Genomic DNA, 14,096 nt, shown 5'->3' with positions numbered 1-14,096 from the left:
ATTTTATTCATACGGATGATCTTCAATGAAATTATTAATAATTCCCTACATCACAGTTTGAGAGTCACTACCAGTTTTCAAAATCAAAACAAAACGTTTTTCGGCAATTCTCGAGTAATGTACTTTTGTGCACATTAATTGCTTGCTTTTATCTTGGACAAAATAAATGACACCAGTAAAAATATATTTAATTGATTACTTTATTACGCATTGAAAATATTTAAATATGTAGCGCTGTACTGTTTAAGTGTTTAACGTAACTGACGTTCAGTGTTAAAATACCACAAATTTAAAACTGTTAAATGACTGTGGAGGCATTCTGTTAAGTGAGGAGCAGCTCCGTTAAACAAATGATAGCTAGTTCCGATAGATGATATCGATAAATTGCAGTTCTAGTAAGAATTTCCAAATATTTTAATACATTTTAAAGCTAGGCAACTGCAATGATAAATTTAAGCAAACAATAACAACCAAAGTGTGCTGCAATGGATGCGACGGAAGACCAGCTTATACTGGCCACAGGCGGCTACGACCATACCATCAAAGTGTGGCAGGCGCACACCGGCAACTGTATTAAAACCATGCGCTTTGTAGAGACATCGGTGAGTGAGACTGCTGAAAACGGAGCCACGCATTTGGTGATATGTAACTTATGTTTTGCTGTACACATCAACAGCAAGTTAATGCGCTTGACCGAACGCCGGATAAGACGCGCCTGGCCGCGTGTGGCTATCAGTGCATACGTTTGTATGACTTGGAATCCAATTGCACGGCGCCGGTCATCAATTTCGATGGTGTACAAAAGAATGTCACACGGCTGGGCTTTCAGGAGGATGGGAACTGGATGTTCACTGCTGGTGAGGATCATCGTGTACGCATTTGGGATATGATGTCAGCGCCGCCGCACTGTTCCCGGGTGTTCGACTGCCAGGCGCCTGTGAATGCCGCCTGTCTGCATCCCAATCAAGTGGAAATTGCAATGGGCTCACAGAATGGCGGCGTCTATCTGTGGGACGTAAAGTCAGAGGTGCATGAGCAGCTGGTGCCCGAGGTGGATGCCTCAATACAGGACGTGGCCATTTCGCCAAATGGCCATTATATGGCCGCGGCCAACAATAAGGGTAACTGCTACATCTGGGAGCTGAGCATCAGTCCCGACCAGCGTTTGAGCACAATGCATCCAAAAAAGAAAATCCAAGCACACAGCCGTTCCATACTTCGCTGCAAGTTCAGTCCCGACTCTGATCTCCTGGTCACAACATCGGGCGATGGCACCGCCTGCATTTGGAAGACGGACAATTTCAGTAAACTGCACGAGCTCTCTATTAAAAACTATTGGATCTGGGACGCTGCATTCAGCGCTGATTCCAAATGGCTATTCACCGCCTCCTCTGATGGCATTGCCCGGCTATGGAAGCTGCAAACGAAGAACTGCGTGCGCGACTACACGGGCCACACCAAGGCAATTACGGCTCTGTCCTTCAAGGACGAAATTGTGGCCGACTAACTAATAAGCATAGCCTTAGCTCTAGCTGTAAACGAATAGACAAATAGATATACAAAACAGCCACTCGCATTGTCCGCTCTGGGACGGATGCTTGGATAATATTGAATAGGAACAGCAAAGAACCGATTCTGAATGGTTTCAGAATCCGATATGAAAGATGATGCTTGAGCGTGAATCTTTTTGGAGGCAGCCGGGTCCGAGGCGACATTTGAAAGGACACAGGACAACAAACAAACAAACAAAAAAGAAGAAAAACCAGAACTGACTCGAGTTCTACCTCTAAAATGCGTTTTTGCTTTTGTAGCGACGATTTTCATACATTTTTTATATATAATCTACTGCAAATATATATATGTATATGTATATATTATTTATATGAGGAAATGCAATTTAATAAAAATCCTTATAGGCATACAATCCATATAAGTACATATAAAATAATTTATAATTTGGTTAAAGCAATTATCAATCGAATACGACAGAGGAATACATTATGACTGGGGCTCGTCGGAGCCCAAACAAAAGGTAAATACAAAAAAAACAGACGTGATGCCAAAACGAAACGATACGCAATTCAATTCAATTGACGTGTTTACTCCACATAGGGAATGCCTTGGGCGACTATTGACTCCTTGATGGGGTCTGGATCGTCGCCCAGCCTGTAGCCCACAATGCAGGTAACATCCACCGGCTTGCCCGTGGGATTCAGCAGCAACATCACTTGGTTGATGGGCGGCGATGGCCGGAACGGTTTGTGTCCGGGCATTACGTTGCCCGTGGGCGGCAACAAGCGCACCTTACAGGGCTGCAAGTAGAGAAGGACAGAGGATGAGCTGGGCATTGGCTCTGGTAATCTGGTAATCGACCCACCTTTTTGACGCTCGCCTCGAATTGAAAGTCTTTAACGGGCTGGCGGCTCTTGTTCTGGGCCGATATCACAATTACGGACACATTGCTACTGGGTCGCTCGTCCGTAATATTGAGGCACAGCTGCAAATCGTCATCGTCCAGCATAACACGCTCCTCCCCAATGCCCTGAATATTGTCCAGCTCAACGCTGATCTCGCTAAGGTGCTTCACTTGTTTTATGGCAGCTGGCGGCGCCTCCACAATCACCTCTTCCTTTGCTGCGGTGGGCTGTGGTTCCACTGGAGGTTGGGGTTTAGGCTGTGTCTTTGGCTGTGGCGGCTTTGGTGTAGCGCTCAGCAAAGGCACATCATCCACAGCCTCTGGCGTTGGTTTCTCTGCGGGCTTTACTTGAATGCGCTCGCGCGCCAAATCGTTCAGCGTCAATTTCTCTGGATCACGCTTGAAGCTGCTCATGCGCTCCTGTGCTGGCAGTATCTGCTCAAACAGCTTCTCGCTCAGCATATCGATTTCGGGCATTTTGCGCAGAGCCCCAGCCTGCTTGACATCCGCCTCCGCATCCCCAGCAGCGCCATTGCCATTGTTGTCGCTTTTCGTTGAGCTGAGCACCTGCGGGGAGAGCAGCTCGCCGTTGCCAGCCAGCTGAAATGGTTCTTGTTGTTGCTCCTGTTTGTTCGCGGTTTCCGCCAGGGCGCTGCTGAAGATTTCACTGAGATCCTCCAGAACATTAGTCTTTTTCGGAGTAGTAGTTGGAATGGGCGCGCTGCTCACGACGGGCTCTGTTCCGTCCAGCAGCAGGTCACCCAAGAGTTCGTTGATCAATGTTGCATTGCTGGCGCCAGGCGCTGTCGTTGCTGCTGCTCCGGCTGCTTTAGAGGCGCCGGCTGTGGCAGTAGTGGCTGCAGGTGGATTGGCCAAAGCCGTAGCCGGAGCTGCGCTCTTGACCGGAGACGACACCAGCTGCTTGAAGCGTGCCATAGTCGCCACCAAGGCCTCATTGGTCTCCAGTGTGTCTTCTGCGAATGGCAAAGGGGGAATTATGAATATATCACAGACTATCGAGGTACACTGCCTAGACTTGCCTATTAGCTGTGTATCCGTGTCGCCCAACAGCTCGGGCAAATGCTGAAAGATGGGCTTATGCTTCTTGCAGCTCCGGTAGAGCTCGTGTATGGTCTCATTGACATCACAATCGTCGGGATTATAGCTATCCAGCATTTGATTGAGCAGCTGCATCGTCTCCTGCACCTCGACCAGAACTAGCCGATGCTGGGCCAGCAAATCGTTGCGACGCGCCTCCTGTGCTATTCGATATTGCACCAAGAGATTGGCGCGCTTGAAGTTCTCCGGATCCTTGCTCTTGATCAGCTTGGCAAACATGGCCTCATCAATGGTACTGAGCACGCTCTCACGTTTGGCCAACGCAGCGGCCGTTTGGCCGTGATCGATTTCGCCCTCCTTGCGCAGCATGTCGTATGCATCACGGATCTTTTGACGTTGCGGAAACTCGGTCGTCCACAGCAACAGGCATTCCATGATCCGCTGCTTCACCACAAGCGGCGTCTCGGCTCCATCGTATTTCTTGGACACCAATCGGATTAGCTCATTCAGAAATCGGAATTTCGCGGCTTCCTCCTGGAACACATCGCCGCACTGTGTCATGCATTCCTCTAACAGCTAAATATCAAGGTTTATTTACATGAGAAAGAGCAGAGTTAACGAAATTGAAAACCGCAAAATTCCTTTAACTGTGCGGGTATGTGTGTATGCGTGTGTGTTTAGATTATGGGCCGTCAGACTTACCGCAATTGCTCGCGTCGCCTCCTTTATATTGCTCGAATGCATCTTAGCCACAATCATGGACTGAGCCTTGTGCACCAGTTGACTGTTGCTGCCCACAACAATGCAAAACATTTTTACGCCGAGTTCATCGACGCGATCTTTTGTTGGATTCGTTGCACGATCTGCATTTGCGGTTGTGGAAAACGGGGACTTTATTGAAAGCAATAAAAACGAGAATAGCTACAGTTTGCAGACGAGACTCACCCAACATCTCCGTCATAATACTCTCGTCAGTTGTCATCTTTACATTAAATGCTGTCTTTAGGCTTAAAATAGCTGTGAATAAGGAACGTATGTTTTTCGGTTTTGAACAACAATCATATTGTTGTAGTTCTCCTATTATGATTAGAGCTGTGCCGTGAGTCGACCAAAATATCGATAGTTGTCATATATAGGATATCGGATTTAGTACGCTGCTATTGACTGTGGATAACAGCAGGGATAACACTCGTAAGCTTAAAATTAATATTTGTAAAATTTAATAATTCATTGATTTTAATAAGAAATCGATGCTGATAACAATTATCAAATTCAATATAATGAATAATACAATAAATAGAAGCACATATGAATATTCAATATAGCAACGACGTTAAATGTATTGTTTTATGAAAGCCCTTTTAGTTTTTTTTTTTTTTTTCGAAATTAACATAAACGACTAGATTTTTATATTCGATTGCTCATTGTTTTGAAAGCTCATTGCAGCCCTGCATGTAAAACACAACCCTGGGCTCCAGCCGGAAATCAATTTTTGTGGCATTGACGCACACTGCCGCAACATGTTCTTTTTCAGGCGTACGCCTTTGCGCATACATCGTACACCGATTTCTTCCGTGAAAAATGTAAGATTTTTTTTGTCAAAATAAATGTAAATGTAAATAAAATCTTAAGCAAATGGATACTAAACAAAGCGGTAATCGGCTGCACTCAAAAACTTTGTGAAATGCATTGTGCAAATGGTAGTAACTTGTTGGTTTCGTTTGGCCACGCACAATGAGGTTAAAAACGGTGCTCGTTTTTTTTTTTTTTTTTTGTTTGTGTGCGTGTCTGTGTCTGTGTAACGAGCGCTTAGTGCCGTCTCCACACGTGTTTGCATTTAAATGCAGGAAATTTAAAATTTAATATTTTGCGTCCACAACTAAAATCGTAGCAGTGAAACCAAGATTGTTACGGTTGTCCAGTTGTCCAGTTGAATAGACAATATTAGACGCCATAATATACTATTCCGCTTGAGGTTATCGCTTTGAAGATATTTACCTTAATAAAGTCAAAAATCAACAACAAATAAGTACATACAATTTACTGAATGAGCGAATAATATTATTTGGATTTTGGTTTGCATTGCAGCATGGCCGAAGTAGCTGAAAACGTTGTCGAGACTTTCGAGGAGCCGGCGCCATTGGAAACGGATGTCGCCGAAGCTGTGCTCGACACAAATGTTGTCGCCACCACGGAGCTGCCCGAAATCAAACTGTTCGGTCGCTGGTCTTGCGATGATGTGACCGTCAACGATATCTCGCTGCAGGATTACATCTCAGTGAAGGAGAAGTTCGCACGCTATCTGCCCCATTCGGCTGGTCGTTATGCCGCCAAGCGTTTCCGCAAGGCCCAGTGCCCCATTGTTGAGCGTCTGACCTGCTCTCTGATGATGAAGGGCCGTAACAACGGCAAGAAGCTCATGGCCTGCCGCATTGTCAAGCACTCTTTCGAGATCATCCACTTGCTCACTGGCGAGAACCCACTGCAGGTAAGCAGAGAGCCAACGACAAATAATTTAATCCAAGCACCTAACGTGCCATGCTAAACTGAGCCATGCGAAAACTTCAACCACGCGGGCTACAGGTAGAATGCGCACGCAGACCAAAATGTTTCAATATCCTAGTGTCTGAAGCGCAACTCTTCTTACTCTCTTGGAACTTGAAACTACAAATGAAAACAAATCGAGTATTTTGGCTATATACATATAGGGCTGTATTATTTAGCTCGTTTGAATTTACAGCTATGTGATTGTGCGTTGTTTTTTCAACAGGAGGCTTTTATATTCCAGATAATTAGACTCTCTATTTCTGCTCTTTTGCTACTTCATATTACATTCATCTTAATCTGATATCTATCAGAGATTGGCTTATGTCCACAACTAAAACCGCATCAGTGACTCGCACGCTGGTGTGGTATTCAATTGGACTACATTAAACCCCATGGTTAACTATTCCTCTTAAGGGCATTGGCTAAAAGATGCATTCCTTAATAAAGTCAAAATCAACATTGCAAACTTGATATGAATGATAGATATGGGATGATAGCATATGTAGAATATCACTGTCGCCTAGTCCAACTCTATGCTAGCTAGTTTAAATGCCAAGCTGTGCTAAGCATCTAATTTAAATGGACTCATATTAGACTTTGACGTTTTAATATCCTAGTGCCCGAAGATTTGAAACCTCTTCTTGCTCTCTTGGAACTTAAATCGACATCCAAACGCAAGGAGCTCAAATTCTGTTGAAAGTTAGTCCACCTCAATGCCATGCAAGTATTATTTTCCACTGCACTGCGCATCTAAACTCAATTGGACTGATATTAAATATGAGGTTTTAATATCCTAGTGCTTGAAGATTAGACTCTCTTCCCGCTCTCTTGGAACTTAAAATCACATTTATCTTAATGTAATCTTCATTATCTATCAGAGGTTGGCTTATGTCCACAACTAAAACCGCATCAGTGACACACACGCTGGTATGGTATTCAATTGGACTACATTGAACCCCATGGTTAACTATTCCTCTTAAGGGCATTGGCTAAAAGATGCATTCCTTAATAAAGTCAAAATCAACATTAGCAACTTACCTTATATACATCCATATAGAATACGCTTGCTGTAGTCCAACTCTATGCTAGTCAGCTTATAATCCATGCTGCTCTGAGCATTTTCATTCGAATGGACTAATATTAAATAGAAGGTTTTAATATCCTAGTGCCTGAAGATTTGAAATCTCTTCTTGCTCTCTTGGAACTTAAAACTACAATAGAAATACCAATTTAGAGAAGTAATTTATAGTCTGAACCTTTTAATGTATATATTTATTTACATTTTGCTTGCAGATTTTGGTGAGCGCCATCATCAACTCGGGACCTCGTGAGGACTCCACACGTATTGGCCGTGCCGGTACCGTCCGTCGCCAGGCTGTGGATGTGTCGCCCTTGCGTCGTGTCAACCAGGTGGGTGCATTTCTTGGCTAACGTTTTGGCCAGCAACGATGGCGCGCAGTTCGAGCACTGAGACTGCGTTCTTATAACGTTGGCTATAATAAACATCTATCTATCCGTAGCGTCACAATGTGTAATTAACCGACATTTGGCGTATGAACCGAAGAGACATTTACTCAAGCTTTTATTTAATTGCGAATGTATTACTAACTGATTTTTATTCATTTTAGGCTATCTGGCTTCTGTGCACTGGTGCTCGTGAGGCTGCCTTCAGGAACATCAAGACCATTGCCGAGTGCTTGGCCGATGAGCTCATCAATGCCGCCAAGGTAAGCTATATAGCTATACCTGAGTATACATATGTATATATAGAAATAAGCTAACTATTGTGCAAGTACTCTAATGTCGCCTCGCTTGTATACTGGACTGAGCTACTCGGGCAGTTGCTGCTCACTGAGGAGCAGTCAACAATCAATTATCTGCATAAATTCCATCATACAATATACATATGTTTATATATACATACACTACGTCCAGTCTAATTCTGCATCAGGTCATTTGGATACTGTTGGAGACTCGCTTTTGGACAAGATCAATATTATGTCTCCTATTATCCTTGTGCTTGTGGCAACACCCAGCTCAATGCACACGAGAAACGTAGAAGAACAACTAATTAATCTAATGCAAACACAAATAACCGTATATATACACTACGTCCAATCTAATTCTGCATCAGGTCATTTGGATACTGTTGGAGACTCGCTTTTGGACAAGATCAATATTATGTCTCCTATTATCCTTGTGCTTGTGGCAACACCCAGCTCAATGCACACGAGAAACGTAGAAGAACAACTAATTAATCTAATGCAAACACAAATAACCGTATATATACACTACGTCCAATCTAATTCTGCATCAGGTCATTTGGATACTGTTGGAGACTCGCTTTTGGACAAGATCAATATTATGTCTTCTATTATCCTTGTGCTTGTGGCAACACCCAGCTCAATGCACACGAGAAACGTAGAAGAACAACTTATTAAGCTAGTGTCTAAGACCTCTATGCGTAATATTTATTACATTATCTAAACTAATCTATTTTGTTGTTTCGATTACAGGGTTCATCCAACTCGTACGCCATCAAGAAGAAAGATGAATTGGAGCGTGTTGCCAAGTCTAACCGTTAAGGAGAAACAACACACACATATACAAATAACAAATACCGTTTGTTTAATGTTCGATTAAAACTTGATACTTTACGTTTGATGTAAATTTGTATGTAAACACAGAAGCGTTTTGATCAACTTTAAGCGTGCATTGAATAAACAGGTGGGGTGGCCAGGAGCTAAAGATACACATGAATTCTTCATTAAATAAATCTGTGTAAAAATAATAATAGGACACAATGCTTTTTTTTAATAGCTATAGAGTTTATCAGTATAAATAAATTTGATTTAATTTTGTACGTACATCAACACAAATATGTCGCAAGCTGAAAGGGAGCCGTTTTTTACGTTCGCCGGTTTCAGCGATTTGTGCTTGGTGCTAAAGCAGTTGGTCACATAAATATGCGATGTTCGATAACGATATCGATCACGCTTGAAAGCTGTCTGTACAGCCCTGGAAAATGGCAGCTTTACAAGGTTGCCAGATCTCGCTGTCATATTGCAAATTTGAATCTGCGCAAATGACGAGGCGCTGGGTTAGATAAAATGTTCAATGTGAATACGATAATTCAAACTCAACAAACTGCAGCGAGCACAAGTACACTTAATAATACGGCAAACGAAAATAGTTCGGGTGAACGCCATAGTCAGTAAGTATGGCTGAGTTTATAGTTACAAATAGGATAATAATCCAACCACATGAATAGATTCCACGACCAGACATTAGTGCAACAATTTTGTCGTGCAACGCACCTAGGAAAATTGATTGAAGGCACTGTGAACAGCTTCTTGTGCAACTATAGGCGCACGCGCAAGCCTGAGGAGGCACTGGCGCCGATTGTGCTGCGCCTGGACTTCCACTACGCTGAGCTAGTGAGTCACGCACCGCAGCTGCTGCACCTGGCCGTCGAAGAGCCTCTGCAGTTTGCCGAGGCGGTCAAGTACTCGGTGTACGGACAGGTGCGCGACTTGCTGAAATTAAACGCGAACTCCAACGAAAGTTCCCTCAAGGCAATCGATATCGCTCAGCTGCACACGCAGTGGCGACTGCTGGGCTTGCCACTACAGCCGAATCTAGTGTTTGATCCTTCTCAGTGGCTGTACCCGCTGGGCCTGGCCCTGGTGGACGGCATCTTGTCCGCATATACACTGCCGGAGATATTGGTGTAAGTAAAGGATTTATAGCCATATATATTTATAACACTTGGCTATTGGATTGGAATTTGCTAGATCTTAATTGATATATATTTTTATTGCTTGTTCTTGTATTTCGCTGAAACAAAAAAAATCTAGACTGCAATCGATTTGGTACTGCGCCAGTGGTTGTATGAGGAATGCCATTCAAACCAGCTCCACGGACGGTGAGTAAACGAATTCGGTAGCTACAAAATCCGTCGTCGTCCAGATGTTAATCAAAGTAGGCTTTCACTGTGTGTGAAACGACACGATATATGCATATGTATGTATGTATGTACATGTCAAACTTTTTCAGGCATTCAGTCTCTTTACGTCTCTCATTTATTTAAGATCAGCTCTAGTTTATTCTACGATTGTAAATTTTAAATATATTTTATTTATTTTCCCATTTTGTACATCCAGCGCCGTTGTGCCCAAACTGCTCGCGTCCTATGAGTGAATACCAAAAGCTGCGCGTAACTGAGAATTACCGTTTGCTGGCCATCCTACCGAGCGCCTGTGCGCAGACTCCTCGAACTGTGAATCGCATTTACCGGCCGATTCTTGTGCGTTTGCGTGGTAAGCATAGCCAGGGGCATAGCTATTGAAGATGCCTTCACTATAATGAAGATGCCTTCACTGATCTCTCCTGCCAGCTCATACGTACGATTGTGATTTGAAGTTGGGCGCCAATTACCTGGTCACGGGCTACTACTGCGGCACAGCTAGCACTTATCAGTTCGAGGCATGCCATCTAAAAAGAGCTTGACTCGTCATCAGCCAGTGCAGCTGATTGACTTCTTGCGCGCCGACGTCGATCAGCCAATCCCTACGGAACCATCAAGCTTCGCATCTGCTGTGTTAGTAGCCACATTATTTATTGCATTTGTAGTTGCATTGCATCATTGTTCATTCGTGGTTTGTCTCCCTCTTTCTCTCACTCTCTAGCTCAAATGTCAGTCCCGTCATTAGCTTTTATAAAAGCTCACAAAGCACATCATCCGGTGATCCGCAGCGTGCTAGGATTAGCAAGGCGACCGCCAATCAAAATGTTAACTTTGTTCCAACCGATGAGGAGTTCCCGGCTGTGGGCGCCGTGCGCAAAAAGCCAAAGGCAAAGCCAAAGCCAGCTCCGGCTCCGTTCGTTGCGCCAGCAGAGTCGCGCCCAGCCCTACAGCCAGTGACTCCGGCCCAGGCCACTAGCCAGCGCATTTCCGGCGGCTTTCAAGTGCGCCAGTCGTCGTCAGGCAACTCGTTCGACAAGCAACAGGTGGTTAACAAATGGCTCAAGTCTGTGCAGCAGCCTTTCGTGCGATCGCAGCAATTGCAAACACCATTTCGCACCTCCGGCTATACACAGTCGGGCTGCAAGAGCGCACCGGCAGCTGCCCCACAGGAGCAGTCGCCAGCCAAAAAAGTGAATAAGGCGTCAGAGCCAGTGGCCAGCCCCAAGCGTCCAACCGTTGCGCAGCCCAAACAAAAATCATCAGTTATACAATTGACGCCATGCCCCTCAAATGTGTCTGTTTCCTTGCCGGTGGGCAAGGTGGTGCCCAGCGCACCAGACGTCCGCTCCATGTCTGGCGATAGCGACAGAACTCTAGTGCCGATCAACGAGGCACAAAGTGCACAGCCAACGAGTCGCCAAATGCGCCGCAAGGAGCGACGCATGCGACGCGAGCAAGGAGCGTCAGCTCAGAGCTCAAGTCGCGCGCATCCGGGCCTGCCGGCACAACTGCCCGAGGAGCTGGTGGCGCAACAGCCCGAGGAGCTGGTGGCGCAACAGCCCGAGGAGCTGGTGGCGCAACAGCCCGAGGAGCTGGTGGCGCAACAGCCCGAGGAGCAGGTGGCGCAACAGCCCGAGCAGCTGGTGACGCCGCCTAGTCCCAGCACACACAGCGCGCCAGTTGACGATGATGTGTCCTTTATGCAGGAGCTGCAGCAGGCGCTGGCCAACAACTCAATGCCAGCGGAATCCCAATTGCCGCTGGAAAGCATCGCAGCACACAGCACACTGAATTGGAACGCCAACGAATTTCGTCCCAATCCAAGCCCAGTGGTCATCAAGAACTCAAGGATTAGCGTAAGTGAATAGTCATAGGTTTCATTTCCATAATTCTCATTACATTTTCGTAACTTACAGGAGCGTCGTCGTCGTCAGCGCTTCCATCGCACACTCAAGCCCAATGCACTGTTCGAGCTGGTCTCGCTGCCATCCGAGTTGCAGTCGGGGTCCCAGACAGAGCCGCCATTGCAATCACAATTAACTGGCAGTAGCCAGGCACCGAGAGCCACATATAATCTGTCCTCCAGCTACTCAGAGGCGAGCAGCGCACCGGCAATTGCCACAGGCTCGAGAGTCCAACCGCTGCCAATACCGCTGCCAATACAGCACAGCTGCAGCACTGACAACCAGTCGGTTTTTCGGCTCAGCAGCCTCCCCAGCACGGGTATCGGGACGGGCGGCATCAGCAGCCGCAGCAGCCGCAGCAGCAGCAGCAGAAGCGCCGACACCATCAGCAGCACTTTGGTGACAACCGTAGACGACCCCAACGACGCTTCTGATAATATGCTGCACAGCCGTCCGCTCTTGGACATGGATCCGGCATCTCCGCAAACGGAGGCGTTTCTCTTCCTCGAGCCAACTAATATTGACTTAACCGCTAAGCTGGCTGCCGATAGAGCGACGACCGAGAGGAACCGCGGACCACGTCACCTCATATTTGTGAAATGTGACAATCCACGGCGTCGCAATATCGAGGTCGATTTGAATTTCATGCCACCGAGCATCAAGAAGCTGTATAGCCTAATCTGCGCCAAATACTCGGACTATGCCTTTGTCTATGCGCTGAGTGCGCAGCTGTCCCAGGAGTTTGTGCCCATGGAGTGCTATGTGTACCTGAAAATGGCGCTGCTGAGCAGCCTGGCCAGCCTGGAGCTGGACGAGATGCGTGCGCCCATTTCACTGTGCGTGATATGCAACGACAGCTATATGGCCAATCTGCTGCTGCACCAAGTCGGGCAACTGGCGCCCCGTTTCATTGGGCCCCACGAGGGCTGCCAAGAGCCAGTGCAGCATTCAGCCCTGTCGTCGCGCCACAAATGGGTGATGGCCAGCCCATTGCTGTTGGCCCAGCAGGGCGTGTACTATGCCGGTGACTGGAATCGCTTGACGCGCGCCCAAAGCGAGGAGCTGGAGAAGTGCATTGAGAACGGCAGCGTGCCGGTGCCGCAGCTGCAGAGCGAGCAGCCGCTCGAAGCGGCCATTTGGACGTATTGGCAGCCGGAGAATGCAGCCAACCAATCGACAGCGTTTGCCAAGCTTTGTCCGTGAGTAACTGAATATAATATCCAAAATAATATATGTATTTATCTTGATTCCTTTGCAGCATCTTTGGCCTGCCCGTGCACATGGGGGAGCTGGAGAACAATACGCTGTGGGATTTTGTGCTGAGCCAGCACCAAAGCGATATGCCAGAGGAAATACATGATGCATTTAATATACCCAAAGATGATATCCGAACAATGCTCACCTTTCTCCATCAGCGTCAGGTTACTTTCACCGTGGAGGCGGAGCTATTGCTACAAAAATACTATGTTGTCTCTCGCATCGAGCAGCCAAGTGAGCGCATCTTCCATTTCATTTCAATTCATGCTACTCATGCCCTCCCTCTCTCCCTCACTGTCTCTTTTACTCTTGCAGCTGCCTTCAGCAGCAAGACTTATATTGTGCTAAAGCAATTTGCTGAATCGATTGCCAAGCTGTCCATGCGACTGGATGTACTCGAAGCCGACGTGGCCGTTGCCATCTTCCACTCCGAAAATTTTGTGCGCAGCATCTTTGGCGCCGGCGATTTTCCGCCGCCTGCCGTTGTCAACTTGAATGTAATCTCTCGCGTGGATCCGTACATGAATGAGTTTGCGCGCTGGCTATATCAATATCTGGATCGCTACGAGGACAATGTGGACGACGACGACAGAGCACAGCCGAAGCGTCAACGTGTTGATATCCCCTAGGAATATAAAAAGTAAACGAATGCTGCACAGCCGATACTTATACTTAAGCTCTTATGTATATATGTAGTATATATATATGTATATATATATATATATATATATATATATGTATATGTATGTATATATCAATTAGCCAATAAACAAACGATGATATCTGTGCAGTATTTAGAGCGGTTTAAGAACTTTATCTTTGATTATCCAGCTTATACCGAGAGTGAATAATGATATAATCTATAAATTTGTTATCAAGTTATCTATTGTTAATTACGTTATACCAATAAAATGAAAAGGTTATTTTAATTATCCATTTAAAAACA

General features: G+C 45.8%; 4 protein-coding genes and 7 non-coding genes across 12 annotated transcripts; 10 read left to right on the top strand and 1 right to left on the bottom strand.

Moving 5' to 3' along the window:
- The first annotated feature begins 344 nt into the window (after positions 1-344).
- On the top strand, positions 345-1,933 carry Lst8 (MTOR associated protein, LST8). The gene is made up of 2 exons (XM_018014382.2): positions 345-602; positions 677-1,933. Exons 1-2 carry the CDS (start codon positions 486-488, stop codon positions 1,505-1,507), a joined length of 948 nt encoding a protein of 315 aa, XP_017869871.1. The 5' UTR covers positions 345-485; the 3' UTR covers positions 1,508-1,933.
- Gga (ADP-ribosylation factor-binding protein Gga) lies at positions 1,853-4,603 on the bottom strand. Its single transcript, XM_018014368.2, has 5 exons — positions 4,421-4,603; positions 4,178-4,338; positions 3,457-4,051; positions 2,378-3,390; positions 1,853-2,312 (listed from the first exon to the last, which is right to left on the bottom strand). Exons 1-5 carry the CDS (start codon positions 4,455-4,457, stop codon positions 2,100-2,102), a joined length of 2,019 nt encoding a protein of 672 aa, XP_017869857.1. The 5' UTR covers positions 4,458-4,603; the 3' UTR covers positions 1,853-2,099.
- A 300-nt stretch (positions 4,604-4,903) lies between these two features.
- On the top strand, positions 4,904-8,816 carry RpS5a (ribosomal protein S5a). Its single transcript, XM_018014396.2, has 5 exons — positions 4,904-5,058; positions 5,564-5,963; positions 7,316-7,432; positions 7,651-7,749; positions 8,539-8,816. The coding sequence occupies exons 2-5, from the start codon at positions 5,565-5,567 to the stop codon at positions 8,605-8,607; spliced, it is 684 nt and encodes a 227-aa protein (XP_017869885.1). The 5' UTR covers positions 4,904-5,058; position 5,564; the 3' UTR covers positions 8,608-8,816.
- Positions 5,338-5,506, top strand: LOC149267922 (small nucleolar RNA psi18S-1854). The gene has a single exon (XR_016271450.1). It is a non-coding gene; the product is annotated as a small nucleolar RNA psi18S-1854 (small nucleolar RNA).
- LOC149267921 (small nucleolar RNA psi18S-1854) lies at positions 6,337-6,491 on the top strand. Its single transcript, XR_016271448.1, has one exon. It is a non-coding gene; the product is annotated as a small nucleolar RNA psi18S-1854 (small nucleolar RNA).
- On the top strand, positions 6,904-7,058 carry LOC149267920 (small nucleolar RNA psi18S-1854). Its single transcript, XR_016271449.1, has one exon. It is a non-coding gene; the product is annotated as a small nucleolar RNA psi18S-1854 (small nucleolar RNA).
- Positions 7,455-7,596, top strand: LOC149267919 (small nucleolar RNA psi28S-2876). Its single transcript, XR_016271451.1, has one exon. It is a non-coding gene; the product is annotated as a small nucleolar RNA psi28S-2876 (small nucleolar RNA).
- Positions 7,947-8,091, top strand: LOC149267918 (small nucleolar RNA psi28S-1192). Its single transcript, XR_016271447.1, has one exon. It is a non-coding gene; the product is annotated as a small nucleolar RNA psi28S-1192 (small nucleolar RNA).
- LOC149267917 (small nucleolar RNA psi28S-1192) lies at positions 8,130-8,274 on the top strand. The gene has a single exon (XR_016271446.1). It is a non-coding gene; the product is annotated as a small nucleolar RNA psi28S-1192 (small nucleolar RNA).
- LOC149267916 (small nucleolar RNA psi28S-1192) lies at positions 8,313-8,457 on the top strand. The gene has a single exon (XR_016271445.1). It is a non-coding gene; the product is annotated as a small nucleolar RNA psi28S-1192 (small nucleolar RNA).
- Positions 8,817-8,942: 126 nt separating the features above from the next.
- mei-218 (meiotic 218) lies at positions 8,943-13,905 on the top strand. Of its 2 annotated transcripts, none has more exons than XR_016270904.1 (6): positions 8,943-9,236; positions 9,294-9,752; positions 9,880-9,947; positions 10,186-10,341; positions 10,419-10,622; positions 10,711-10,852. XR_016270904.1 is itself a non-coding variant. In XM_018014344.2 (6 exons), the coding sequence occupies exons 2-6, from the start codon at positions 10,510-10,512 to the stop codon at positions 13,777-13,779; spliced, it is 2,982 nt and encodes a 993-aa protein (XP_017869833.2). In that variant the 5' UTR covers positions 10,039-10,341; positions 10,419-10,509; the 3' UTR covers positions 13,780-13,905. The 2 variants fall into 2 exon arrangements, 1 of the variants encoding a protein (XP_017869833.2); XM_018014344.2 differs by lacking the exons at positions 8,943-9,236; positions 9,294-9,752; positions 9,880-9,947 and adding exons at positions 11,906-13,092; positions 13,152-13,384; positions 13,466-13,905 and having other exon boundaries at positions 10,039-10,341; positions 10,711-11,845.
- The last annotated feature ends 191 nt before the right edge of the window (positions 13,906-14,096 follow it).

This window comes from Drosophila arizonae, chromosome X (genome assembly GCF_054131065.1).
Source record: "Drosophila arizonae isolate 15081-1271.41 chromosome X, UAZ_ARI_1.0, whole genome shotgun sequence".
NCBI classification, from domain to species: Eukaryota; Metazoa; Arthropoda; class Insecta; order Diptera; family Drosophilidae; genus Drosophila; species Drosophila arizonae.
Note: the sequence above shows the minus strand (reverse complement) of the source record. Positions and strands in the feature narration are given on the sequence as shown.

What these genes read in the sequence shown, in the direction of transcription:
- Lst8 (XM_018014382.2), top strand. Translation starts at nt 486, where the DNA reads ATGGATGCGACGGAAGACCAGCTTATACTGGCCACAGGCGGCTACGAC. An exon ending in TGCGCTTTGTAGAGACATCG is followed by an intron (nt 603 to 676) that starts GTGAGTGAGACT and finishes ACACATCAACAG; the next exon opens with CAAGTTAATGCGCTTGACCG.
- Gga (XM_018014368.2), bottom strand. Translation starts at nt 4,457, where the DNA reads ATGACAACTGACGAGAGTATTATGACGGAGATGTTGG. An exon ending in TATTATGACGGAGATGTTGG is followed by an intron (nt 4,339 to 4,420) that starts GTGAGTCTCGTC and finishes CCGCAAATGCAG; the next exon opens with ATCGTGCAACGAATCCAACA. An exon ending in TCGAGGCGAGCGTCAAAAAG is followed by an intron (nt 2,313 to 2,377) that starts GTGGGTCGATTA and finishes CTCTACTTGCAG; the next exon opens with CCCTGTAAGGTGCGCTTGTT.
- RpS5a (XM_018014396.2), top strand. Translation starts at nt 5,565, where the DNA reads ATGGCCGAAGTAGCTGAAAACGTTGTCGAGACTTTCGAGGAGCCGGCG. An exon ending in CTGGCGAGAACCCACTGCAG is followed by an intron (nt 5,964 to 7,315) that starts GTAAGCAGAGAG and finishes TTTTGCTTGCAG; the next exon opens with ATTTTGGTGAGCGCCATCAT. An exon ending in CCTTGCGTCGTGTCAACCAG is followed by an intron (nt 7,433 to 7,650) that starts GTGGGTGCATTT and finishes TATTCATTTTAG; the next exon opens with GCTATCTGGCTTCTGTGCAC.
- mei-218 (XM_018014344.2), top strand. Translation starts at nt 10,510, where the DNA reads ATGCCATCTAAAAAGAGCTTGACTCGTCATCAGCCAGTGCAGCTGATT. An exon ending in TCAAGCTTCGCATCTGCTGT is followed by an intron (nt 10,623 to 10,710) that starts GTTAGTAGCCAC and finishes CTCACTCTCTAG; the next exon opens with CTCAAATGTCAGTCCCGTCA. An exon ending in TCAAGAACTCAAGGATTAGC is followed by an intron (nt 11,846 to 11,905) that starts GTAAGTGAATAG and finishes CGTAACTTACAG; the next exon opens with GAGCGTCGTCGTCGTCAGCG.